Source organism: Carettochelys insculpta, chromosome 1, assembly GCF_033958435.1.
Source record: "Carettochelys insculpta isolate YL-2023 chromosome 1, ASM3395843v1, whole genome shotgun sequence".
Lineage (NCBI taxonomy): Eukaryota > Metazoa > Chordata > Testudines > Carettochelyidae > Carettochelys > Carettochelys insculpta.
The window spans coordinates 263,331,655-263,359,028 of NC_134137.1; the positions used below are offsets into that span (position 1 = coordinate 263,331,655).

The following is a 27,374-nucleotide window of genomic DNA, read 5'->3' on the forward strand; positions in this document are numbered from 1 at the left end:
TTGTTTCATGCCACCCTAATCCCAACTTGTAAGTACACTGCAGAGCAAGTTCAATAGACTGGGAGCAAGACGGAAGCACTACCAGGATAGCATAGAGTAGGGATGGCCATGCACAATGTAGGTGTAGAGGGGATAAGCAGGCAGTGTGTCTGACTGTAATATAAACCCATGTGTGATGCCGTATGGAATATGTGGGACGCTTCATATTGTGGGCACTGATATTATAAAATTTCAAGGTGTCTGATGGGATAATCCATGTGAGGGATCTGCCAAAATGTTATAATTTGCCGAGTATTATAAACTAGTTTATATGTTTCTCTCACCTTTGTATTGTCAGTTATAGATATTTAGTGTGTACCTGTACTTCAAACTGCTGCTATGATTCCGAGTGACCCTCTGGGACAGATTGGCATCAGCACCATCTAAGCTGCTTGATGGCCCTGTAAGTGACAATGGCTGTTCAATAAACTCACTAAAAGATCAGGAACCACACCTGGTGACTCAGCAAACCATGCAGGGGCATGGTTATGGACAGCGAAGTCTGAGGCTTTTCCATGTGCTGTGAAGCTTGCATTTTGGGACAAGAGCTGTCTCTACACGTGCACTCTACTTCGAAGTAGCGGCACTAACTTCAAAATAGCGCCCGTCACGGCTACACGCGTCGGGCGCTATTTCGAAGTTAACTTCGACGTTAGGCGGCGAGACGTCGAAGTCGCTATCCTCATCAGGAGATGGGGATAGCGCCCTACTTCGACGTTGAACGTCGAAGTAGGGACCGTGTAGTCATTGCGCGTCCCGCAACTTCGAAATAGCGGGGTCCGCCATGGTGGCCATCAGCTGAGGGGTTGAGAGACGCTCTCTCTCCAGCCCCTGCAGGGCTCTATGGTCACCATGTGCAGCAGCCCTTAGCCCAGGGCTTCTGGCTGCTGCAGCAGCAGCTGGGGATCCATGCTGCATGCACAGGGTCTGCAACCAGTTGTCGGCTCTGTGGATCTTGTGTTGTTTAGTGCAAGTGTGTCTGGGAGGGGCCCTTTAAGGGAGCGGCTTGCTATTGAGTCCGCCCTGTGACCCTGTCTGCAGCTGTGCCTGGCACCCTTATTTCGATGTGTGCTACTTAGGCGCTGCGAGGGAACGTCTACACGCCAATTTCGATGTGGTGCTGCCCAACGTCGAAGTTGAACGTCGACGTTGCCAGCCCTGGAGGACGTGTAGACGTTATTCATCAAAATAGCCTATTTCGATGTCGCTACATCGAAATAAGCTACTTCGATGTAGGCTTCACGTGTAGACGTAGCCAAGAAGTGCAAGTCACATGGCAAAATAATATAGTAAAAGGCAGACGCAGCATCTCCATTTTGTCTCTGGAGTATCTTTTTTACAACTGACGCTCTGAACAAAGGACTGAATGGCCCATCCAAGTGGTGGATGTGCTGCTGGCTTGAAAATCCCCCTGCAGAAATCAGTAACACTACCATGGATCTGATACATAGACTTTGTAGTCTGATGTATGTACCATATTGTTTTGGCATTTAAGAACTATCATCTTATTCTTTTTTTCTTAATAAATTGTTAGTTTTAGTAACTAAATGATTCGCTGGCAGCCTGAAATTTTGGGTGAGATCCAAGCTTACGCTGACCTGTCTAGGTGGCTGACCCATTGGAGTCAGTAGAAAATTTTGTGTATGTGAACAGAGCTTTGAAGTAACTCCTCTTTGTAATTGATCTAGATGCTGACTGGGAATCATCGAACTAGAATACAAAAGAGGGCTGTAAGATTCCTTTTTTAAATTCTTAATAATCAATGTGGGGATGAGATGTACAGTTTGGGACTGGTTAACACTGAAGTAAACTGACTAACCACCAGTCTTTGAAAAAAATCTGCTCTCCCTTTAGCAGCCTACCCTTGCCATTTTCAGTGAAGGTACCCCTGTGACAAGATGGGGTCCCACCATGCATAGGCAAAAGTTGTATCTATTGATCACAAAATGCTCTTTACCTGCAGTAAGAGTGTCTGATTGTCTCTGTGATATCTCTCAGGACTTTCTGGTTCCTCTTTTTTTGTTGCTGGTTTTGATGCACCTCCTTTAGTACCTGCTGCAGAGAACAAGATAAACTGAGATAACTATTTCATTCCTTTCTTCTAGCCTGCTGGTGAGACTTTGCCCAGCAGGGAATAGCTTAAGTTTGGTGGCTGGCAAAAAGAAAAGGCAAAGAAGAGCTTGCAGTTACTGCACTACACTGAGTCCTCCAGCAAGAGTCACCACAGAAAAACATTCTAGCACTGGCTTAATGGAGTTTCTGGTAACCACATGCTTTTCACAAATTCAGCACTATCCTGTTTAGCTACCCTCCAAGTATCTGTCTTCTTGGCAGGTATGAAAAGTCACTTTCTGGGTACCTGTCCTGGAAGTGTAAGTATCATGCCGTTCATGTGGATCCCTGGATTTGATTGGTTTTTGAGGAATGATGACCTACAGGAGCAAAAATAGATCTGTTACTGATTTTCCTGCATTCTGTTCTCTGATGCCAGTCATCAAAAATGAATACTAAAGTGTGTGGGAAAAGACCTAAATGAACAGCATGCCCATCAGTGCAGCAGGACCAAAGTAAAGACATTTGCAGTAGAAATACCAGTGTTAAAAGCAGGTTCCGCTAAAATAGGGCTGACTGAATGTCTCTGTTTCCACCTCTTCTGCCATTGTGTGGTTCTCAATGCCTGGGGACTCATCCTATCCTTACTGGCTGGCAGGACTAGGCCTTTAGCAGAAGATCAAGCATTAAGATATGAGAGAGGAAAGAGGAACAAGTGTGCTTTCTTCTCCACTTACCCTTCTGACAGCTGGCACACTGAGAAATATACATACAACAAATCAGTATATACCGATCCACTTAAACCCAGGAAGAAATCAAAGGCAAGAATAAACTGCTTGGTGTGGATATTGATCCAAATCTTACTTGTGTGCTGAGATCCACTCAATGCAAGAAGAAAAAGCAGCCATCTGGGAGCTGTTATAATTCTCTCTCTCTCTCTCTCTCTCTCGTGGGACTTCTGCCAGAGCCAGGGTTTATACCAGTTGGCCAGAACCCCCAAGGTAAGGCATGCTCTAGGTATATCCCTTCCTAATTCCTTCTGCCAAGGCCGGTTAGATTGTCCAAACCAACTGAGAACTCCCCTACACAAAAGGAAATTCAGGGCTGCTTTCAAAGGCTTTTGTAGAACCTGAGCAGTACAAAGAAACTAGACAATAGTGAATGTGGTCCATTATTTCAAGTCTCATTCGACATGCTCACGTTATGGGATACTCTTTTTGCCAGTATAGAACATAGCCTTCCTGCCCTGAATCACAGTTCTGACCTTTCTGGTCAAACAGGGTTACAAACCCCCACCTTCAGATCCCACACGCTCTGCTGCTGAGAGAGTCACCACTCTTGGAATGCTACTCTCCTGGAGGGAAGCGTACTTCCTCCGCACCTCTCCTGTGCAGGAAATGAAACTTGGTGTTCCCAAGACAGTGGAAAGGGCTTCACTTTGTCTTAAGTCCCAGCAGCAGTTAGCCCGTGTCAGACCAACACAGAGCCAGCTGAATTTCAAACACACAAACTTTTCCAACAGCAGCCTCTGCAGTCCCTTTTTTCAGTTTTGTGTGTCGGGCTCCACAGTAACCAATCACTGGACAGAGCTTCTAAGGACTGAATGCAAAGGAAAGCTCCGATAGAGGTGGTCTAAAGGGTATTCTCAATTAATGGTTACCTTGTGGGGAGGCTCCTTATGAAAATAGGTGATTTCTCCTGTGTCTGTTCCTACCAAAGCCAAGAGATGCTGAATCTTTTTTCTGTCTTCCAGCTCCCTGGAATTCATCAAGAAACATCAGCACATTTTATTGCAAAATGCATTAACCCTGCATTCACTTTCTATAGAGCATGGGTGTCCAACCTTTTGGCTTGCCTGAGCCGCATTGAGTGAAGAGGAATTGTCTTGGGCCACATATAAAATATATAATACAGTTAATGTATATAAATCACATAATAATGTTAAAAGTTTACAATCTTGTGGGGCTGCATTACTAGCTGTCTAGGGCCGCATGTGGCCCGTGGGCTGGACACGCCTGCTACAGAGGGTTGTTACTGTAGTTAAAGCAGCAGCTGTAACCTGTTCTTCAGATTGTCATAGTACAGGAAACAATGTTGTTCTTAAACCAGACTGCTAGAGATCCAGTTAACATGGAAGATGCATGAGAGTTCTCATTCTACTGGTCCACTGGGGAATCCCCTTTCAGTAAGGCCCAGTAGTAGCACATGGGGTTATATAAGGATAGCATATGCTGAAAGGACAGGGTCTGTAAGTTTATTAATAAAAGCGCATAGTCCAGGGAGAATATGACCTACTTAAGAAAACCTCAATCCTATAAATTTTCTACTTTTCAAAAGACTGAGGACATCTTTTGCTGCAGAAGCACACATGGCAGCTGGGGCACTGCTCCAGCCCCTATGAGTTAACTGGAACCAGTAAGCATCAGCCCTTAAGGGTGATGCTAACTAGTTAACCATTAACCTTTTGCATCCCTAGTGCAGCTAAGCCTATTTGGGCAATGAGCTCCTTACCTTAGAAGACACAAACAGGAGGTGTTGCCCATATGACAAAACAGGTAACTCTGGGAAAACAGATGAGTTAACCCCTCTTTGGTCTGTGTTTTGTGTGGGTTACCTGCTTCTAAGACTGCATAAAGGAAATGCATTTAAATAATTAAGCCAATCTCATTTGAGTTAAACCACAACTCAAGCTGAAAGCAGGGATTTTGTGTTCAAACCTGACCCTTTGGTAAACTTTCACTCTTTATGTCCCCGGCCCTATTACATGGGTGGAGGATCCTTGGTTTCTTTGGTACAGCAGACCAGGAGTCCTGCAGAAAAGTCATTTAAACTTTTTTTTTTTTTTTTAAAAAGGTAGTTTGAAATAACTGAATACTACTACAGTGGATTTGCACAGAACAGAGGAACAACAACTGCATTCCTTTTGCACAGTTCAGCATTTGGGAAGATGGAATAGGGCCTAATCCTCAGAACTGTGGCACACCTGCAATTTCCAATGACTTTAGATCCATAGAAAGATTAATTAACTAGGTGTATGACAGTGCTGGGGTGCTCCAGTTATAGACCAGGGCAACATGCTGTACAGACACAGAACAAAAAGCTAGCTGCTTTCAAGGCAGCTCTAACAATTCTTATGGCTTCCAGAAATACTACCTGCCCAAGAGAAAACAGCTAAGAAAACTGTTCCCTCCGACAGCTCCACCCCTCTCATTTCCACCTACATACCTGATTTTCAGCCGGTCATTTTCAGCATAGAGGCGCAGCACATGTTCCCTCTCCTGGAAGAGGTAAACTTGCATGTCACTCAAAGCCTTCTGTAACTCTGCAATCTCTTCTTCCCGTTGGCGCATTTCCCACTGGAGTTTGTGCTATGGAGAGAAAACAGGGCATGTGAACTGATACTGGTCATCTGACAAGAGACCGAAAGCATCTTTTTCCTCAGATGACTCTTACCTTCATCTAAAACTAGGAGTTGTTTGTATATCAAATGACTAGGCTTGGCAGAATTTGATTTTTTTTTTTTTTTTTAATAATTGATGAATACTACTGAATTTTATTTTTATCAGTTTAAGTTTTCATGGTCGAGCAAAATCACGTTTAAGCATTCTTTTCAATTTTAATCAATTTTATCTTTTTCACAGTTGCAGGGGCTTATGGGGATGGGGCAAGTCAGATAATAATTTGATGACAGTAGACCCTGAGATGCAACACATTAAAGCTTTATAACCACTAAACACTCATATCTGAAAACCTACAGAGCAAATAACTTTAATTTAAACTCTAGTAAGTTCTCAAACATCTTTCTTACTTATAAATGCTAATCCTTGTTGGTAATTTTTTCATTTGTGTGTGTACAATGAAACTGACTTACCTACATTTACTGATAAAAACCCAAGTCTTCCAAGATCTCAGATGACTCAAACTGGATCACCACACTTTAAACAGCAGACGGCAGTATTGGCAGCTTATCTGGAGAAGACTTCAACAGCAAGCTAATGTTCACGGACACTATAGCTTCCCTCATGCCATGGTCTGCCTTTATCAAAGTGACCATGAGGTATTAAACAAAACAGAGCTACCCACCCTAAGTTTTAGTCTCAAAAAGAATACTGCAGGATTTAATATTAAGTAAGTGGTCTGACCTATTACAAAACTGGCTCAGTGATCATGCTTTTCATAGGGGGAAAGGGAAGTAACTAGCTCATCAGAACAACAGTCCTACAGGAGAGGGACTTGGGAGACCTGTAGTATGACCCTTCTCCCCACTTTGACCCAAATGTGCAGCTGAAATATTTTCTTTATCTCCTGAGGAGTCTCAGCTATTTCAGAAATGGTCAACTCATGAGCAACTCAGGATATAATGCTTTAAAAGATGATCATTCCTCTGCCAGCCACCTGCTCAGTGGCAATTACACAGTACACGGCTACACAAGCAGCCTCTGTATGATAACGTTAGGAATCAAGAAATCATCCTGCTTGTTAGAAGAGGCTCCATTTTTGTAGGATAGTTTTATTTAGGTTATACACATTTTGGACTGGGGATCATTTTTATTGTGTTTATCTAGCACCTAACACAACATGGTCATAGTTCATGGCTGAGGGTCCCAGGTGCTGTGGCAACAGAAATAAAGTCTATCCCTAACAAAACACTCAGTATTCATTCTACACAGGTCTACTGTGGAATTCAGGGCAAATTAAAAGCCTAGCGCAACAGACCAGGTGAACATATAACCTGTGTTCTGAGATTAAGAAAACTCCGAGCAGCATAAAGGCTTCCCACAAGTAGGGCTCAATAAACTAAAACAGAAGGACTTCTTGCAGTCAGCAGTTCTCCTGCACCTAGCTTTGAAATTGGGCAACCAGATGTCCAAAATTCATTCACTTCTAGTGGCTCAAGACATAGTGATTCCCTTGCAGCTCAGCCCTGCCACATTCCCCAGCAATTCCTATAATGAATTATGTCAGCCACTTTAAGTCTTCAACTAAAAAAGAGTATTAACTCCTTCTCTGCTAACCAATGGTGTGTGTATATATTAGTCCAACACTACCAGCAAGCCGTTTACCTGCTCATCATATGTTCCTTTGTATCTCTCCAGCCTTTTCAAAAGGTCCTCATGTTCTTCATCAAACTCTGCAATCTTCTTGCGATAATATTCCAGCAGTTCCCGGGAGGGACGGAGGAAGGCCAGGCGTTCGCTGATAGGAGGGAGAGGAGTAGAATCCCCCTGACCTGGAGTTGGAGAATCGTTGTATCTGGAGGAGACACGGGCAGCTGCCAATCTGGACAGAGTGGTGGAAAACAAACATGAAAAAATGCTGCTAAAACAACAAAGATGAAAGAACTAGTGCCCATGCCATTCATTCAAGCTTGCCATACCCTACAATGGTGTCTGTTTTCATGGCAGAATTGTTTTCTCAAGACAAGTTTGAACTCCACACAATAAATGGACTAGAATAACATGAATCTAATTTCAAGGATATCACCTTTTCGTTCAAATAAAAGTTGTTTAGCTTTTGTATTACATGTGATTTACATCTTGTCTGCCTCCAACAGTGTGATCTCAACATTACCAAAACAGGATGTGTGGCATTTTGGAGATACAAGTGCCTTAATGTGAACTATGTGTTGTTGTAGCTGTGTAGGATATTAGAAAAGGTGGGCAAGGTATTTTTTTTTTTTTTTTTTAACAGGACCAACTTCTGTTGATGAGACAAGCTTTTGAGTTATACAAAACTGTTTGTAAAGTGTAGGAAGGGATTTCTGGTTTATTACAATAATCTTTAAATCACTAATCCCCCCCCAGGATCCCTTCCCCTTTTTGTGTTATGACTACAGGAGTGTTAAGAGGCCACTTCACCTGGAATAGTCATAGAATGATAGAATACTAGGACTGGAAGGGACCTCGAGAGGCCATCGAGTCCAGCCCTCTGCCCCAATGGCAGGACCACGTACTGTCTAAACCATCCCTGATAGATCTCTCTCTAACCTGTTCTTAAATATCTCCAGCGCTGGAGATTCCACAACCTCCCTTGGCAATTTATTCCACTGTTTGACCAACCTGACAGTTAGGAACTTTTTCCTAATGTCCACCCTAAAGCTCCCTTGCTGCAGTTTAAGTCCATTGCCTCTTGTTCTATCCTCAGAGGCCAAGAAGAACAAGTTTTCTCCCTCCTCCTTATGACACCCTTTTAGATACCTGAAAACCGCTATCATGTCTCCCCTCAATCTTCTCTTTTCCAAACTAAACAAGCTCAGTTCTTTCAGCCTTTCTTCATAGGTCATGTTCTCTAGACCTTTAATCATTCTTGTCACTTTTTTCTGGACCCTCTCTAATTTCTCTACATCTTTCTTGAACTGCGGTGCCCAGAACTAGACACAATACTCCATCTGAGGCCTAACCAGCACAGAGTAGAGTGGAAGAATGACTTCTTGTGTGTTGTTCACAAACACACCTGTTAATGCATCCCAGAATCATGTTTGCTTTTTTGCAACAGCATCACACTGTTGACTCATATTTAACTTGTGGTCCACTACAACCTCTAGATCCCTTTCTGCTGTAGTCATTCCTAGACAGTCTCTCCCCATTCTGATTGTTCCTTCCCAAGTGGAGCACTTTGCATTTGTCCTTATTAAACTTCATCCTGTTTACCGCAGACCATTTCTCCAGTTTATCCAGATCATTTTGAATTATGACGCTATCCTCCAAAAGAGGATATCCTCCCTTAAAATATGTGCTAAGTATTTATGCTAAACCAACTGCTTGATTTTGTATTTAATTGTGATACTCTTAATACTTTTCCCAGATTGAAAAAGAGCTTTGTGTAGCTCAAAAGCTTATCGTGCTCACCAACAGACATCGGTCCCTCCCCTCCAAAAAAATCTTACCCACTTTCTCTCTTCAATGTGGTAGCTTGTGAGAGAAGGGTCATGGGGAAATGGGACAAGGTTCCTGGGGGGTGGGGTGGCAGAGCTGGAATCTGAGAAAAAGTTAGGAACAGAGAAAGAATAAGGATTAGTTGGGGCAGTACACAAGTCTGTTGCTAGACAGAAACACAAAAAAGCCAGACGCTGTTAGAGGAAAAATATGCCTGGTACCAGTAACCCATGTCATTCAGTCGGGAAAGATGACAGAGATAGCAGCATCAGAACACTGAAGTGAAGAAGGAAGAGGGAGAGAAGAAAAATCCATTCAATCAGAAAAGATGTCTGACTGCTGAGTCTAATATACATTCTCAGTGTCCCACTAAATTAGCACTGCTCTTTGATTCAACAGCAGCTAGAGGTGGCATTATAAGTTTTTGTTCAACAGGAGACTGCATTCTTTCTTTTAAGCTGCACAAAAATGCATCTCTCTCATACTCTGACAGCAAGAGACAGGAAAAAAAAACAAAAACAAAAATAAAAAAAGAAAAAAAAGTTTAAATGGTTGTACCTGGCACCTAACTACGATATAGAGGGATGCACTAAGAGCACATATATAGGTTGGTATGCAAATTCCACAGGTTATTGTGCATATAAATTTTATCACAAAAACTGAACTTTCTGAATCATTAATTTGTAAATTTGGTATGTGTTTGAACAAGTGCAAGCGTACATGTGCACAAGCCTTTAGTCTTTGCTCTGAAAACTTGGCCCTTAGTAGCCAAACTGAGTAGACTATGTTGGTTTTAAAATGTCAACACTAAAAGGACTACAAGTAAGAAAGCAGTTTAACTAATTTAAGTAATTCTTCGTTAAATCCATTACCAGAATCAGAGTTCTCTGAAAGCTCTGCGCATGCACAGCTGCTGAGGAGAGATTCCAGTGCTGCCCAACTCACTAGCAGAGTGTTCATAGCTAGGTTTGTGTTTCCCCTTGTGGTGCACATTAAAACATACCTCCATGCACATGCGTTTTTTTCTGCACATGAAGAGAAAAAATCTGCACACAGCTGGAAAAGATTAGAGGGAACATTGGCTAGAACACAGTTGGAAACTTAGACCTCAAAACGCTGCCAGATGTCTGACAAAGGCATGAGACCAAAATGACCATGATATCTAGAGATCTGTTATCAACACTGCTGCTCACAGCACATTTGATATGTTAGAAAACTGAAGAATTCAATACCTTTCATCTCCAGGCATCTTAAGTGAGTGCTGAAGACACTTTAATACAACAGTTCTGTATACAGTTTTCACACCAACTATATATGAAGTTACTTTAAAGTCATAGAATATAATTGGAAACAACTTTGGAGGGAGAAAACAACAGCAGAGGGAGAAAATAAGAATAATCATTGGTAATAACAGTTTTAAACTAGTTAAATTTGAGTACAGTGGAGAGATGCAGAGGAAAAGATTCTCACAGCAGCAGTGATAACAGTAGGGGATGGGCAGACTGGATGCTTGTGTTTGATCAGTATAGCCAGTGGAAAAGGAAGACTGGGACTATGCAGTATGATGAGGTTACAGCAAATTGCAGGAGAGTAATTTAGAAACTAAATTAACGGGGAGGCAGAGGAGCTATCTGAGGACAGCAGCAGTCATACTTACTGTTTGGAAGTGGGGGACATTCCTGGCGAGGACTCCATGATGCTCACACCACACCACCTCTATAAGTGATAACAGCGTATATTATAGTTGCAGAGAACATATGGCCAGGTAGGCCAGAAAAACATGTTAAGGTTGCTGTGATTAGCTGTGTGAAAGAAGAGGCTGGGTTGAACAATGACTAAAACTGTGCCAAACGTACCCAGTGGAGGTTAAAAAAAACACTGACTGGGCAGGAATTTTGCACTTCGTCCTCACTTGCAATGAAACTAATCCCTCAACTCCTGGGGCTGGGGGAGAGCCAGCGGGAGGGAGAAGGACCAAAATACTGTAGAGTTTCATTAAAAAAATAATAAAATAAAATAACCCACAGCTCTTGGCAGCAAACACCTAGCACTTTCCCAACTTCTGAAATTTCCTTCATTTCAAATTGCCCTGTGTTGCCTGCCCCATCATCATCATGCCCCAGGCAGGGACACACCAACCAGCCCCTTCCCCAGGTTCCCAGTAGCATTCTGCCAGCTGGCCCCTGCCAAATACCCTCAGTAGCCTCCTGCCATCCCGTCCCTGTCCCCACATCCTGCCAGGCACTTCCAGTCCCCACACCCCTAGCAGGGCCCTGCCAGGTGCCCCTTGTCCACGGGGGTGACTGGGGCCTGCGCAGGGAGGGACAAGTTTTGGCAAGGGCATTGCACCTCCCAAGTGCTATGAGTCACCGAGGGTGCTCAGGTTCCCCCACTGCCCCCCCGCAGATCCCTCCCTGTCCTCACACACCCCCCGCCGCTCCCTGTCAGCGCGCCCCCTACCAGCCTCTCCCTGTCCTCACCCCCCGCGCCGCCCAGCCGGGGTCAAGCGGAGCCAGGTCCCTGGCACCCTCCAGCCCGCGCTTCCCAGCCGCGAACCCGCCCCGCGCGCGTCCTCGGCACCAGCTGTGGCTCAACGGCCAGAGCCGATCCAACGCAACGCGCCGCCGCCAGCGCCGCCCAACCACAGGCCCTCCAGCGCCCAGCCCCGCCCCCTGGCCCTCCGCGCGCCGGGGCCGGCTCTGCGCAGGCCTGGCTGGGAAGTGCACTTCGGGGCACCGCCCACAGCGCTCTCGTTGGTGTGGTCACGTGTTGGAGCAGGCGGGAAGAGTTGGACCCGCGGGTTGCTACGCTGGCTGAGCGTGACCGCCCCATTTCGCTCTGTCTCGTACGCCTGCGCGTGTGGAGTCGTTTTAGCGCTGGAGGTAGTTACCGGTTAGTCTCTCGTGAAGGAGAGGTCCTGTGGCACCTTAGAGACAAACAGATAGTTTGGAGCATAAGAGTTCTCGGGCAAGGACCTGCTTCGTCAGGTGCATGAGTGGGGGTTCCAGGGGAGGGGCTGAATTAATAGGCTCGTGAGAAGGAGTCCCAGTCAAGAGGAAGGCCAGAGCTGACTAAGTCAGTTCAGTCTGGGGTGTGGGGTTGGGGATGTGGCCCATTATCAGTAGCTAATGTGGAGGTGTGAACATCAAGAGAAGAGAAACTGCTTTTGTAATTAGCCAGCTGCACCCAGTCCCTGTTCAATCCTTGGTTGATGGTGTCAGTTTTGCAAATGCATTGTATTAGGTGGTTTCTGGGTACGCATTTGACCTGTCTGCTACAAGATAGGCCCAACAAGGAAACCAGCAGAACGCCATGGGCCGTCTCATACAGTCCCCAGCTAAAACCTCTGTGGTGTGTCATCAGTGATCTACAACCCATACTGGACAACAATTCTTCACTCTCACAGACCTTGGGAGACAGGCCTGGCCTCACCTGCAGATAGCCTGCCAACCTGAAACAAATTCTCACCCGCAACTATAGACCACAGCACAGTAACTCTAAACCTGAAACCAATCCCTGCAACAAATCTCGGTGCCAACTCTGCCCACACATCTATACCAGCTACACCATTACAGGACCTAACCACACCATCAGGGGCTCATTCACCTGCACATCTATTAATATAATACGTGCCAGCAATGCCCCTTGGCTATATACATTGGCCAGACTGGACAGTCTCTATGTAAAAGAATAAATGGACACAAATCAGGTATCAGGATGGTAACATACAAAAACCTGTAGGCGAACACTTCAATCTCCCTGGGTACTCAGTAACAGATTTAAAAGTAGCCATCCTGCAACAAAAAAACTTCAGAAAGAGACTCCAAAGAGAAATTGCAGAGCTGGAATTCATTTGCAAATTTGACAACTTCAACCAAGGATTGAACAGAGACTGGAATTGGCTGGCCAATTACAAAATCAGTTTCTCTTCTCCTGATGTTCACACTTCCAACATTAGCTGCTGATAATGGGCCACATCCTCCCTGACTTCATCGACCTTGTCAACTCTGGCCTTCCTCTTCACTGGGACTCCTTCCTTTTCATGATCCTATAAATTTAGACCCTCTAGACCCCCAACTCGTGCATCTGACGAAGCAGGTCTTTGCCCACACAAGCTTGTGCTCCAAAATATCTGCTCATCTATAAGGTGCCACAGAACTTTTTGTTTTTGAAGATAATAACGCTGCTTCCCCTCTGATAGCTCTCACAAAGTACATCCTAGCTGTCACTTATACGAATTCCGTGCCATAGGCACTATGCTGTTACGTTATTATTAGTACTATAGGTGAGTGTAGGGATGTCTCTAAATATTAGGACTTAAAATGAGACCTTTATGAAAGGTACGTTATTCCACCTCCATCTGTTAGGTTTTGTTTTTTTTTTTTAATATACTTTCCTGTGAAGCCTATAGATAGTTCATGCAATTTATCCAGTATGGCAATTTCTATGTTTTTAACAATGCTTTCTATGTGTTGAAGTTGGAGGCCCCAGACACTGGAGGTTTTGAAAGCTTCTGAAAGCTCCCCAAATGCACTGTGTTTAGTTTTCTAAAAATCAGTCTGTCTCCCTTTAGAGACTGTGGTCCTGTACTGATTCCATTTTGCTAGAAGGGAATCTGAGGTGCTGGATGCTCTTGTGATGGAGTGTAAACTGGGGATAGAGACTGACAGAGTTAATCCCTCCTTGGCCTCATCTTCACTAGCCCTCTCCTTTGAAGGGCGTATGTAAAGGAGCCAGATCGGAGACTAGCAATGAGATGCTGCACTGTATATGCAGCACTTCATTAGCATAATTCCTGATACGCAGACTGTGAGATTAACTTCAAAGTAGCGGCAAGCAGTGTAGCCACAGGTGCTTCGAAGTACCCACGCGACTTCAAAGTTCTTTTACTTGGAAAATGGTTTGGGAGTAAGGGCACTTCAAAGTTGCGTGGGTACTTCGAAGTGCCCACGGCTACGTTGCTTGCTGGCACTTCGAAGTTAGCAACTTCAAAGTTTGCGTGGTGGGAATTATGCTAATGAGGTGCTGCATATGCAGTGTAGCACCTCATCTCTATTCTCCAATCTGGTTTGTTTACATGACCCCTTGGAAAGAGGGGGCTAGTGTAGACAAGCCCCTTCTGAGTAAAGGCAGGACCCGAGTGGCCTGTCGTGAACAGAGGATTTTACAGGGTTGCAAGGCTCAGTCCTCTAATGGGAATTGATATAAGCACCTTAATAGAAAATCATCCTCTAACCAACAGCTCAAAAGCAATATGGTTTAAACAATACAAAGAAGAAAGGTTCAAAATTTCATTGCCAGAGCCCAGGTTCAAATGTCATGGTTTGTGGATTATTCAAGTGTTACTCTTGCACCCTATAACCAATGCTTAGTGTTATTTTTACAGTATAAGGCTCATTTCTCACTAATCACATAAAATATTTAACCTAATGTAAGATAATGTAAGTGTGCAGGAAAAATTTCAAGTTTCCAAACCAGCTTTGTTTTTTAATTCCTTTCTTAAATGGGTTTCAGAGGTAGCCATATTAGTTTATTTCAGCAAAAACAGCAAGGAGTCTGATGGCATCTCAGGGATTGCTCAGTGGTTAGCGCAGCAGCCCACTAAACCCAGGGCTGGGGGTGCAATCCTTGAGGGGGCCATTTAGGACCCTGGGGCCACATAGATTAAAAAAATCTGTCAGGGATGGTGATAGGTCCTACTCTGAATGCAGGGGACTAGACTCGATGACCTCTGAAGGTCTCTTCCAGCTCTATGGATGTGTCTACACAGGCACAAATCTTCAAAATAGCCATGCTAATGACCATTTTGAAGATTACTAATAAGGTGCTGAATTGAATATTCAGTGCCTCATTAGCATTAGGACGCTTCCGGTCGCGGCGATTTGAAAGAACCACTTTCGAAAGCATGCAGCTACACGGGGGTCCTTTTTGAAAGGACCCCACCTTTTGAAATCCCCTTATTCTGATCAGTGAGCAGGATAAGGGGATTTCAAAAAGGACCCCCGTGTAGCCACACACAGCCACATGCTTTCAAAGCGCTGCTGCCAGAAGCATCCTAATGCTAATGAGGCGCTGAATATTCAATTCAGTGCCTCATTAGTAATCTTCAAAATATGGCTGTTTCGAAGATTTGTGCCCATGTAGACACAGCCTATGAGTAAGGTAAACCCTAACAATTTTATTTTGGCATAAGCTTTTATGACTTGTAACTCACTTCATCAGATGCATGAAATCAAAGAAAGAAACAGATAGTAGGGATACAGAAATGGGAGTGTTACATCTTAGCTAATTCATCAGGGTGGATGTGGATAAGAAGCTGGTAATACTTAAGTTAAAGAACAAAGTCACAAAGCTCAGCAATCAGCTGTGCCTGACAGCTTTGAGTTTGTTTTCAGCCACAACTGCTAAAAGTACCTGTATGGATCCACAGCAGACCAATATTTTTATGGGTGACTTAGAACAATGCTTCCTCAGCTCTCATCCCCAATTGTTCCACTTCTACTTGTGCTAGGTTGATGACATCTGTATCATCTGGACCCACAGGAAGGGGGTCCTTGAAGAATTCTACAGGGATTTCAACAATTTCTTACCCCACACATCAATTTCAGCCTGGATCACTCCACACAAGATATCCACTTCATGGACTTTAAAGTGCAAACAAGTGATGGTCACGTAAACACCATCCTATGTCAGAAACCTACTGACTATGCCTACATGCCTCCAGCTTTCATTTCGAACATATCACATGATCCATTATCTACAGCCAAGCCCTAAGATACAATCACATTTATTCCAATCCCTTGGACAGAGACAAACACCAACAGGGTATCTATGAAGCATTCTTAAAATTATATACCTACCTAGGAAAGTGAAAAAACAGATTGACAAAGCCAGATGGTACCCAGACGTCACCTACTACAGGACAGATCCAACAAAGAAAGCAACAGAATGCCACTGCATTCACATATGCAAAAAACAAGCAAGAAACACTCCCTACAGAAGGATGTGTGGCTTATATACATTGATCATATTTGATGAACACCACAGCCAAACGTTCAATACACACACTAAGTTGGAGAAGAAAGTGAGGGTAAGCCAAAAACAAAAAACAAAAATGAGAAACAAGGCAAACAGAAAATACAAGACAAACTGGTCTTTCTAAGTTACTCTGGGTTTTATATTCTTTTGTTCATCTGAACTACAATATTGTTCACAGCAGTCTTTTCCACAGAGTGCCACTACTCTCTTAACCCAAACATTTTAAATCAAAACCAAACAACCTTGAGCAGCCTCAAAGCATATCACATAGAAACCAGTACTCAAAACAAGGTTTTCAAAGATAATGAGCCTTTCTAGAAGAAGGCTGTTTTGTTAAAAGGTTTTAGACTTTTCCCCTAAATGTTCCAGAGGCCTTTCATTTATAAGCATCCGGTGTAGCTCCCAAGGGACAGCTAGGAAGCTCAACAAAAATACCTGCATCTCTCTCCCCCTGGAATATAGAATTATTGGGGGTGTAATAGGGTGTTTCTCTCTTCAGTGAAGGACAGCTGCTGGTTGATGTCACATACAAAGACAAACGCATCAGATGTTGGGGCAGCCTTACAAACAGGGTGCAGAACAATCCTCTGAAAACATACTACACATAGAACATGTAGTTAAAATCCAGTTTATATGTTTACCAAGTTTAATAGTCTGGACTTTAATTTCGTCAGGTGTCTGTTTCAGGCTGAATGTTTTGGAAAATTTCTGAATAAATGGTTAAATGATTCAGACTAGGAAAAAATACATTGTTCTTTGCCAATTTTTTTTCTTACAACTGTTTTGTTAAAAAGCACTAGTGTCTCTACACATTGGAACAGGGAATTGAAATTGAGCAGGAATGTGCTTTTTTGCTGTTCCTGTGGGAAAAAAAATAACACCTATATTTGACCAAGATATAAGCCTTTTGAAAACTATCCACATGCACATATTCACGAGGGACTTGTTATAATTCAGCAGCTAAATTCTGTGAAGATTAGGCTTCAGAGAAATCCATCTGTATTAGGCAGGCTCCAGCCCAAAATGTAGGGGGCTGAGTAGGACAATTGCTGTTCTTGGCTGAAAGATGACTAGATCTAGTGTGGGGAGACAGAAATTGGATGAGGATCTGCAGTAGGGTTGTATGGGAGTCTGGGATTGGCTAGGTGAGAACAGCTGTTTATTCAATGTACATGGCCAAGAAGAATCGGCAACCAAAACAGCAAGAAGAGCCATTCTTTCTATTTCAGTAAACACTCAATATTTCAAGAGCCGCAGTACATGTGAATATGACAGTCTTTAATAAATGAAGTCATACTATGCTTTTTGTAACCCTATTTTAAGAAGAGTGCACACACAATTATTTGTCAAGCAATACATGTTTACTCTAGGAAGTTCACAATCTTTTTTACATATTGTATTTCCTCATACTTTACATGTGTGTTTGTACCACTGTCTTCCTGACTTTCACTTCTGAACCTTCTCAATCTCTGGGTCGTGCTAGGGGGAGTTATCCAACATTTTGAGATCACATGTTTTTTGGTATTTAGATATGAGTTGTTCATTTTGCAGCTTTTAGTTGTTCACCATTTATTGAAAATACTCTGAAGGGTTTTTTTTTTATTTACCTTGCAATTATAGTGTTGGGATCCACAAAGAAAACCTCAAAGAGCTGCATGCAGCTCTGGAGCCGCAGGTTGCAGACCCCTGTACATGGTGGACAGTATTCCAGGGAATCATCAGGACTGTGTAATGAAGAAAGTTGTTGTCTGTAAGACCCCATCTCATGTTTCACAAGTCAGCAAGCATTAGTTGGGACCATATGTTGAACCATGAGAATAAAACAAAATAGTGAATAGCTGCTCATTTGGTGAAGGCTGTCAGTTCTGTGCTCTAAACGAGGCAGGGGAGTGGTAGAAAAAATAGTATTGATCATATTGATCATGTAATTAAAGATTTTGTCATGCATATGCACAAGGGAGCCAAATTAAAGTTGCAAAGGCAGTCTTAATTCTAGCATATCCTAGCTTTTGAGCAATCCATAAAATCCCATTAAATTATTCATTATTTTTACATTTTAAAAAAATTATTTCTGAATGTATTATTTTGTTTTACCCTGTACATAGAAGACAAAGTAGCTCTGCGTGTGGGGGTAGGGCTCTGCCTCTGGGACTGTGTGGGAGGATGAGGAGTGGATTGATTAAGTGGAGGAGAGAACTCTCTTCCATCAGTTTAGAGTGGGTACACAAGAGAGTTTACAGCAGCACAGGGACCCCAACTTGCAGCCCCGTTAGGTAGAAGCTGCAGGAGCCACAGCTATGGGATGAGTTTTTAATTTTTGTTCACATCTGCAAAAAACATGAGGTTCTAGTGATTCAGCAACTTACTGTTCTCTAATGTAGCTTTCTGTGAGTAATAGCCCAGGGGATAGAGACCAAGATACTGCAGGTGAGTTTAGGTGCTTAGTCATCTACTAAAACTTTAGAGGTCTCAACTGACTGAAAAGCTGCTAGCAGTCTTACTTTGTTCCACCATTGGCTTCTTTTGATCTGTGCTCACAGGAGGGAGAGAGGAGATAGGCACAGTGAGTGCCCCTCTACACCCCAGGATCTCTCTCTAGGCTAATCCCGCTCTGGGAGAGGACTGGGGTATGGGAACACTGAACGTATGAGTCCTATCAATCTACAGATCAAAGGGTAACTGACAGGAAAGTGCAGAATAAGTAGAGAAGAAACACTAGTTGTGATATAGGCCTATGCAGACTGTTGGGCCATGGCTACACTAGCACCCTCCTTTAGAAAGGGGGATGCTCATAAGCCACTTTGGCAGATGCTAATGAGGTGCTGTCATGCATATGCAGTGCTTCATTAGCTTAATGGCAGCTGCACGCATTTTGAAACTGCTGCTTTCAAAACGCACACCGCTGGTGTAGACAGGGGGCCTTTCAAAAGGAAACCTGGATTTCGAAAGCCACTTCTTCCCAAAATCAAATGGGAAGAAGGGGCTTTTGAAGTCCAGAGGCCCTTTCAAAAGGGTTCCATCTACACCCGTGGCATGCATTTCAAACATGGCAGTTTCGAAACGCATGTGGCTGCTATTATGCTAATGAGGCACTGCATATGCATGCATATGTATGGCAGTGCCTCATTAGCATCTGCTGAAGTGGCTCATTAGCATCCCCCTTTCGAAAGGCGAGTGCTAGTGTAGCCACACCCTTGCTGGCGTAGTATTTGGGGAGAGAGTGAAAATTAGAAGCAGGTGATTTTATACATATTGTAAAGAGAGGCACAGAGATTCAGATCAGTTTTTGCAATTTGTGAAGACTGCTGAGTTAGTTTTAGTTGATAATAATCTCTTCACTAGCTTTTCAGTTTTCAGAGTTGCACACAATTACTTTATCAGCTTTAAAGACAGCCTAAGACTTATCTGTTCATGGAAAGCTCAGATACCTGAAGGTATTCAGGTCAAGGAGAAGGGTCAAGGAGAAATCAGCTGTTTGGGGTTACAAGTGTCTCAGAAAAGAGGGTCCAAGCCCAGTCACAGAGGCTGTGTCTACACTTGCCCCCAACTTTGAAGGGGGCATGGTAATCAGGGCCACGGGAGATTACTAACAAAGTGCTGGGGGAAATACTCAGCACTTTATAGCTACGTCTACACGTGAATGCTACATCGAAATAAGCTATTTCGATGAATAATGTCTACACGTCCTCCAGGGCTGGTGCCGTCGACACTGAACGTCGACGTTGGGCAGCACCACATCGAAGTAGGCCCTGCAGGGGAGCGTCTACACACCAAAGCGGCCCACATTGAAATAAGGGTGCCAGGAACAGCTGCAGACAGGGTCACAGGGCGGACTCAACAGCAAGCCACTCCCTTAAAGGGCCCCTCCCAGACACACTTGCACTAAACAGCACAAGATCCACAGAGCCGACAACTGGTTGCAGACCCTGTGCATGCAGCATGGATCCCCAGCTGCAGCAGCAGCAGCCAGAAGCCCTGGGCTAAGGGCTGCTGCACACGGTGACCATAGAGCCCCGCAGGGGCTGGAGAGAGCGTCTCTCAACCCCTCAGCTGATGGCCGCCATGGCGGACCCCGCTATTTCGATGGTGTGGGACGCGGATTGTCTACACGTGCCCTACTTCGACGTTCAATTTCAAAATAGGGCACTATTCCCATCTCCTCATGAGGAGAGTGAACGCACTACTGCTGTAGTGTCTCACACAGAAGAGCAGCTTCAAAAACTACTGGATCTGTTCTCCAAAGCGTGCAAGAACTTTGGGCTTACCATCAGCCTAAAGAAGACAAACGTACTCGGTCAGGATATTGCTGAATCCCCATCAATCAGCATTGACAACTATACGTTAGAGGTCGTCCACGAGTTCCTTTACCTCGGGTCCACCATCACTGACACCCTGTCTTTGGACACTGAGCTAAATAGGAGGATCGGAAAAGCGGCCACAACTCTGTCCAGACTCAGCAAGAGAGTGTGGAATAACAACAAGCTGTACACTCACACCAAAATGCACGTCTACAGAGCCTACATCCTCAGCACCCTCCTTTATGGCAGCGAGACTTGGACCCTGTATGCCCACCAGGAAAAGAGGCTGAACGTCTTCCACTTGCGCTGCCTCAGGCGCATCCTTGGAATATCATGGAAGGACAGTGACCAACAACGCCGTCCTCGAGCAAGCTGGAATCCCAGCCATGCACACCCTCCTCAAGCAGAGTCGACTCCGCTGGCTTGGCCACGTCCACAGGATGAATGATGGAAGGATTCCAAAAGACATCCTGTATGGTGAGCTAGCCTCTGGCAAAAGACCTCCTGGACGCCCCCAGCTGCGCTACAAAGATGTCTGCAAGAGAGACCTCAGAGAGGTGGACATCGAGCTGGACAACTGGGAAGAACTAGCAGACGACCGCAGCAGATGGAGGCAGGGGTTACACAAGGGCCTTTAGAAGGGCGAGATGATCAGACAGCTAGCAGAGGAGAAGCGAGCGCACAGAAAGCACGATAAGGACTTGCCAGACACCCACTACATCTGCAAGAGATGCAGCAAGGACTGTCACTCTCGTGTGGGTCTTCATAGTCACAATAGACGCTGTAAATGAAGTCCTCAACTGAAACTTTAAAGGGCGCGATCCATAGTATATGCAGACTGAAGGATGCCTACTACTACATGAGGATAGTGACTTCAACGTCTCACCGCCTTATGTCAATTTCAACTTCAAAATAGCGCTCGCCACGTGTAGACGTGGCGGGTGCTATTTCGAAGTTGGCGCGGCTACTTAGAAGTAGCCAGCACGTGTAGATGCGGCTTATTAGGTTAATTTTCCTTGGCAGCAACTTTGAAGTATACATATAATTACTGTAACAGAATTGTTCAGTAATGACATAGATGTACATCTGATTTTGTCTTTCTGCATAATAGATGTATGCATTTTATTCACCTTTTGAAAGTACATAAGAAATTAGTAGAGAGGAGTAATTGTTGCCTTTTGCTTTTTTCAAGTCTCTTCAAAATTAGGCAACTAAGATCACTAAAAGGTCATTTAATGAAAAACTTCTTCTAGGTATTTCAGATTGTTCAGAATACCAAATTACCAGAATGCCAAATTGCACCAATCAGCTTGATACACACAGATTTAGTACTCATTGTTTTCAGTGGGAGATGCAGCTACTTATGGTGATACTGGTCAGTTGATTGTTTTAATTGTAATAAACTTGCTAGTCATTAAGATTCCCAAAAGTTTTCTTTAACACCTTTGAGCCCCCCTCCGTTTACACCCATTTTACAGGTGGGTAAACTGAGACATAGGGCAGCTAGCCTCTCCTAGCTCTGGCAAAGCAGTCAATAGACTCCCCCTCACCAATGCTGCTAGGGAGATAGCTAAGACTACAGCTGCTTGGAAGCCTTTGGCAACGGGCATGATACAAGAACCACTGGAGTCTACCAGAACCAAGTGGAGCTCGCCCCCCTCAGCTTGCAAAACCAGAAGACAACTGGCCTAGCGTCCCAGACCCCGGTGTGCATGTGTTAAAATACACACGGAATAATTCTTAGCGGATAAAAGTCTTGGGTAAGGCATTCGTGCCCAGGGGGAAGGAAAAAAACCACTAGGCTTTCAGTCAGTCTGGATGGTGCTCGCTCACGTCAGCCCTGCCACTCGCGTGCTGGCCAGCGCCCGACGCTGAGGGCTCCGGCGGGGGGGCTGTGGGCGGCACGAGAAAGGAAGGGTGCTCGGGGGCGGGGCTAAGAAGAGGTGTGCCGGGGTGGGGTCAAGTCGCTCCCTTGCATTCACTCAGACAAAGGGGGAAATGGAATGTCGACACCGGAAGTGAATAATTCTAACCACTTCACACATTCCTCCGCGCCGGAAGTGGCTGGGGCTGCCGCTGTGGCCGTTCTCAAGGGCAGGGAGCGGGTTCTGGGCTGGGTTTGATCGGATCAGCGCGCGCCGGCACGTGGGTGAAGTGGGAGGTTCCGAGCGTCCTGTTGGGGTCAGGGACTATATGTCGGTTTGGAGGTGGAGGAGCACGGCGACCATCGCTTCCGGTCGAAGGATTTTATTGATAGACGTAACTTCCGGCCGACTCAGACTCCAGAGTGGGGGAGGGGGAAAAAAGAAAAACAAGAACAGCCGCAGCTGGAGGGGAACAAAAATAAACAGGAGGAGCCACCACCGCCAGCCCCTGAGACCCCGGCCCGGGCAGCCCCGGCAGACCGGCCCCTGCTGCCGGCCGGCTGCAGCCGGGCCTGTAGGATGCGCCTCAGCCCCCGGCTGTGACCCGCCCCTGGTAGCGGAGGGGCGGCAGCCCAAGCCCCCTTCCTCGGCCCTGGCTGTTTGCGCGGCGCTGGTGCCCTGCACCCCCACCCCGAGCGCCGCCATGTCGGGGGGTGGCGGGTCGCGCTACGCGGCGGAGTTTGTGCCCCCGCCCGAGTGCCCGGTGTTCGAGCCCAGCTGGGAGGAGTTCAGCGACCCGCTCGGCTTCATCGGCCGGATCCGCGGCCTGGCAGAGAAAACTGGCATCTGCAAGATCCGACCCCCCAAGGTACTGCCGGGGGGGAGGGCGTGGGGCTGGTCACGCCCAGCAGCAGAAGGGGCTTCAGGTGACACCGAGTGAGTTGGGATTCCGTTTCGTGGGATCTCTCCCTAGTGGGTGTGATGGGCCCCTCTACGCAGCCCCGGGACTTTGCTTGGGATTCAGAGGCGGCTCCCGGGGTGTCCGGCTTCGTGAGGCCGGGAGCAGCCACAGACACTCCCCTCTTTGCACTGGGGCCGCTGTGAAGCTGGCATTTGGGTGCTTGGCCGCCCCACAGGTGATGCTTGGGCGTTGTTCTTACTGCCTGATAACGATGCAAAACAGTTCTCCATTCCCTTCCCCCCGGAAAAGAAACAAACATGGCTGGGGTTTAAAGCCCTTCCGGCTATGTCGCCCTTTTCGGGTAGCAGACCATGATGTCTGTCAGGGACAGGCAATTCCTACGTTTATCTTAAGCCTCGGAACAGACTGTGATAAGTCTGCGGCCACGTTAATACTGGTGAATAATTGTACTCAGTGTCTGAGACTTCCCTGATTTGTTACTCTTCAGTGCATTATTTGTTTGAGTCTTAAATGTGCAAAGATGGCTTACATGAAAACTGCAGTTTCTTCCTTTTGGGAAGGAAGGATTTTCTATTCTCATACCACTCTGCCTAAACATGATTCTGTAACTACAATACTGTTAGAACTTTCAGTGATTTGTTGCGTATGGGAAAATTAGTATTGGTGTATTTAAAAACATAAAAATCAGGTCAGAATAGCCAGATTATGTGTGCAGTCTAAAGGCTTCTGGTAAGCACAGCAGCTTCTCAGAATGCACTTGGAACCACTTCAGATTAAAACACAATTTTTAGGTGCAAACAAAAACCGGCTTTTAGAGTTGCAGAAATAATAAAGATTAGAATGGTGCAGGGAGGACGGAGAGGAGAACCCAAAGAAGTGTGGTGTAGGAGTGAAGGTAAAGTTCTAGAAGCTGTTGCTTACATTTTGTGTTCCTCATCCTTTTTTTCCTTCTGTTCTATGTGGGTTGCTGGAATCTGCTTACTTGGCTTTGTGACATGGTGAAAGCTTGACCTCAAATGAGTTACCCTTTCTAAAATAAGCAAATTGCTTTGGCTTGATTGTCAAATCAAGGAAGACTGAAAAAGCCATCCCAAATTTTGTCCAGAAAAACAGCATGGAATTTCTTTGCAGCTCAGCTCAGCTCTTGGTTTTGGTTTTGTATAATTGAGTAGTGGGTTGTAGTGCAGTCATCTTCAAGTTGAACATTCAGGTTTGGTTTAACATCTGCAGTAACAGTTAGATGAAACACTTTATACTAAACTTAAATCATTCCTCTCAGTTATTTGAAGTTGAAAATATTTTACAGTCCTGATTAAGGCTTTTAAGTGCTTTTGTATGAAGAATAATGAACAATTTTTAATTTGCCAGTTTATCTTCTAATTTTAGTGTTGATATGCTGTATAATTTCTTAAATGTTTCCTAAAAAGTATGAGAAAATTTCTTGTGTTTTCTTGACGTTCACATCAAATTTAAGTAAGAGAACTGAGTTGCAAACTGAGTTGTGTTTTTTTTGTGACTGTTTGGAGTTTATTGGACTGTGATGCTCTAAAACCCTCTCTCTGAGGGTTAAATTTCTGAGCGTAGTATTCTCTTTGTAACCATATGCACCGATGTCCCTTCTAAAAGGCTGTAGTTTATTTGGCTTTACTTGCTTTTGTTAGACTTAGAAATATCCAGGGTTTGCAAACTTTTTGTAAAACCCCTACAAGTTCTGCCATATGGGTCTTTCCTTCAAAACTGCTCCTATATTCTAACTCAGTTTGAGTAATATCACTCTAAACATCTTAAAATATGATATAGTTTATATTTCAATTTTCATGGCTCTGCACTGAGGCAACTCTCAATACCTTTTCCTCATTCCTAACTCCAATATTAGAAGACACTTGTGAAGTTACTATGCTTTTCTAAAATGGAAAATCTCTTACAAAGTATGGTACCAAAAGCCTTTCGTTGCCTTTTCAGTGATCAGTTGATGAGTTGCACTGTTTTGAAATTCTAGGGAGACTTTATTTTTACATTTGTGGGAGAGGTGATAGTGGAGTTGTTGTATCTTTGACATGGTAAAATCTCTCTCTCTTTAGGACTGGCAGCCTCCATTCGCATGTGAAGTACAAAGTTTTCGTTTCACCCCACGAGTCCAGCGCTTGAATGAACTGGAGGTGAGCATTTACATCTTTGACATAATTTTGTATTCACACGCGACCCAGTAAGTCTCCTTGCTTGAATTGTGCATCTTGACTGGTTTGTAGATTGGTAGACTCTAATATCCCACAGACCACATGAATGTTTACAGTTGGCACTACCAGAGTTTGGATAAAGTAACTCTCCAAGACTTTGAGAAGTCTGGGTTTTATTTTATTATTCAAAATAACTGCATTCATTTTTTTTTAACTTTCAAATGGAAAAGTCTAAAATGAATGCCAAGGCCCATATTGTATAGTAAGAGTAGCCAGTGTTTAGCCCTCAGAATTCCCCACTGTTTTTCGTAAGGTATTTACCGCTGTTCCCAATCCCTAAATGGCCTAATATTTAATGACTTTGGTAATATTGAAGACTGTAAAACAAAAAGCTCACCAATAATAGTTCTTCTTATAGATATAGTCAGGTTAATTGTAGTCATGAAAATTAAGTCTTTTTTATAATACAAGTCCCTTTCTGTCAAATTTTTTCAAAAGCATTTCTCCTTTCCTCATGCTAGTTCTTAAATCCCTGTCTTATTCAGATACCAAACCATCATGACCTAGGTTCACAAAAGGGCGTGGGTGCCTCATTGCTACTTCAGTCACCTAAATTCCAAAGTCAGGCCCTACTGGGTTTCACAAAATCTGTGCTCAGCTGCCTCCAGATCTTGTAGGTGCCTATCCATGCATGGTACTCACATGTTTGCAATAGAAGTTTCTCATGTGCCTGTTTTTCTGCCTCTCTGCGTGTGCACTGCAACCTCACTTCAGGTGTCCAAGCCCCATGGTGGTACATGAATTGCAGGGAAGATAGGTATTCTGCTGCCAAATATGGTTGTAGAGCCAAATATAGAGAAGAAAACTTGCCTCATTATTTTGGGCCTGATAGTTAGCATGCTTACCTGGGATGTGGGATTCAGGTTGAACCTCTCTAATCGAGCGCTCTTGGGACCTGACCAGTGCCAAACAAGACAGTTTGCTGGACCACAAGAGACCAATATTGTCTATCAGCAATAGCAACACTTGTACTGCTCACTGGGCTCTTAGAAGACTTCTGGGGGTAAATTACAGCTAAATAACTGCACAGAACACTGAGAGCTGGGACTGGTGGCTGAAAACAAACTTTATGGGACCACGGGAAACTTGGCCACACCCATGATAAATTGTTTTCCGGTTAACTAAAATTATGATGGATTATGGATGTTTCCAGACAAGGGAGTTCCAGATTAGAGAGGTTCAATCTGTACTGTCTATTGTAAAATCCTTCCACTACCTTAGGTGGACAGAGGATTTGCCACTTTTCAGGTGTGTGCCTTAACCACTGGCCTGTAGCATATTCTAATGTGGGCTCCCCTCAGGCTCTGAGCTACAAGTTATGAGGGAGGTCCTGTTTCTCCATCCCCTCCCAGCTTTTTGCAAAACTCTCCTCCCTACCCCACATTAATCAACCAATCAGAAGTGCTGAAAATCATTGTAGATGCCTAGTGACAAAAGAGGGCTTTGCAGATGTTAATTCCAAACAAATTAGAAGTGCTTCTCTGGAATGAGGTGCCGAACTTTTGAAGTGTGGCAGTGCTGAGGACACACCCTTCACCTGGGCATTTCCCATTGGCTAGTTTGGCAGGAGCCACCAAGGAGTGTGCCGTTCTGTGTATCTTGTACTGAGGTGCCTCTCTCACTGCCAGATGTTGGGGCTGCTTGGCAAGGGATAATTGCCCTGTTCTGTTCATTCCCTTTGAAGCATCTGGCATTGGCCACTGTTGGAAGAAAGGTTTCTAGGGTAGGTGGACCAATTGTTCTGACCCAGAAAGGCTTAAGTTCTTCTGTGAATCTAGCCTTATTCATATCTTGGTTTGTGAGTGTGTCTCCTTGTGCAACAAGAACCATCAAGTGCTCCAGAAATGTTCCAGGAGATCTTGCACAGTCCAAGGTATTTAGTAGGACTGCTTTTCCAAATATTTACAAGTTTGATAAATGACCGTGCATTCTTGGCTAGAATGTATGTTTGTTTTTTTGAGTTTACATCTTGGTTTTAAAAAGAAAAACATGCTCTGCGTAGGAAATTAGCTCATAAGGTATCAACTAGAGCACAAGTTTAAACAAGG

At 44.5% G+C, this 27,374-nt stretch overlaps 2 protein-coding genes and 1 long non-coding RNA gene across 11 annotated transcripts in view; 2 read left to right on the forward strand and 1 right to left on the reverse strand.

Annotated features, from left to right (window-relative positions):
- LOC142019422 (uncharacterized) overlaps positions 1-7,325 on the forward strand; it is a 27,439-nt gene extending 20,114 nt beyond the window's left edge. Inside the window, exon 3 of the long non-coding RNA XR_012647072.1 lies at positions 7,188-7,325. This is a non-coding gene — a long non-coding RNA (uncharacterized LOC142019422). The remainder of the gene's footprint in view (positions 1-7,187) is intronic.
- CCDC77 (coiled-coil domain containing 77) overlaps positions 1-11,571 on the reverse strand; it is a 20,935-nt gene extending 9,364 nt beyond the window's left edge. Inside the window, exons 1-7 of one of the 7 annotated variants that reach the window (XM_075006259.1) lie at positions 11,447-11,571; positions 10,624-10,682; positions 7,155-7,371; positions 5,317-5,459; positions 3,752-3,848; positions 2,399-2,471; positions 1,997-2,091 (exon numbers count right to left, since the gene is read on the reverse strand). In XM_075006259.1, coding sequence (XP_074862360.1) covers positions 1,997-2,091; positions 2,399-2,471; positions 3,752-3,848; positions 5,317-5,459; positions 7,155-7,371; positions 10,624-10,661 — 663 coding nt within the window. In that variant the 5' untranslated portion in view covers positions 10,662-10,682; positions 11,447-11,571. Of the gene's footprint in view, positions 1-1,996; positions 2,095-2,398; positions 2,472-3,751; positions 3,849-5,316; positions 5,460-5,962; positions 7,372-10,623; positions 10,683-10,822; positions 11,003-11,426 lie in introns of those variants that run through there. The other 6 variants (XM_075006236.1, XM_075006239.1, XM_075006249.1 and 3 more) reach the window with 6 other exon arrangements.
- A 10,941-nt stretch (positions 11,572-22,512) lies between these two features.
- KDM5A (lysine demethylase 5A) overlaps positions 22,513-27,374 on the forward strand; it is a 77,050-nt gene continuing 72,188 nt past the window's right edge. For 2 of the 3 annotated variants that reach the window (XM_075006325.1, XM_075006316.1), the window contains exons 1-2: positions 22,513-23,035; positions 25,171-25,248. In XM_075006325.1, coding sequence (XP_074862426.1) covers positions 22,871-23,035; positions 25,171-25,248 — 243 coding nt within the window. In that variant the 5' untranslated portion in view covers positions 22,513-22,870. The remainder of the gene's footprint in view (positions 23,036-25,170; positions 25,249-27,374) is intronic. The other variant, XM_075006308.1, reaches the window with a different exon arrangement.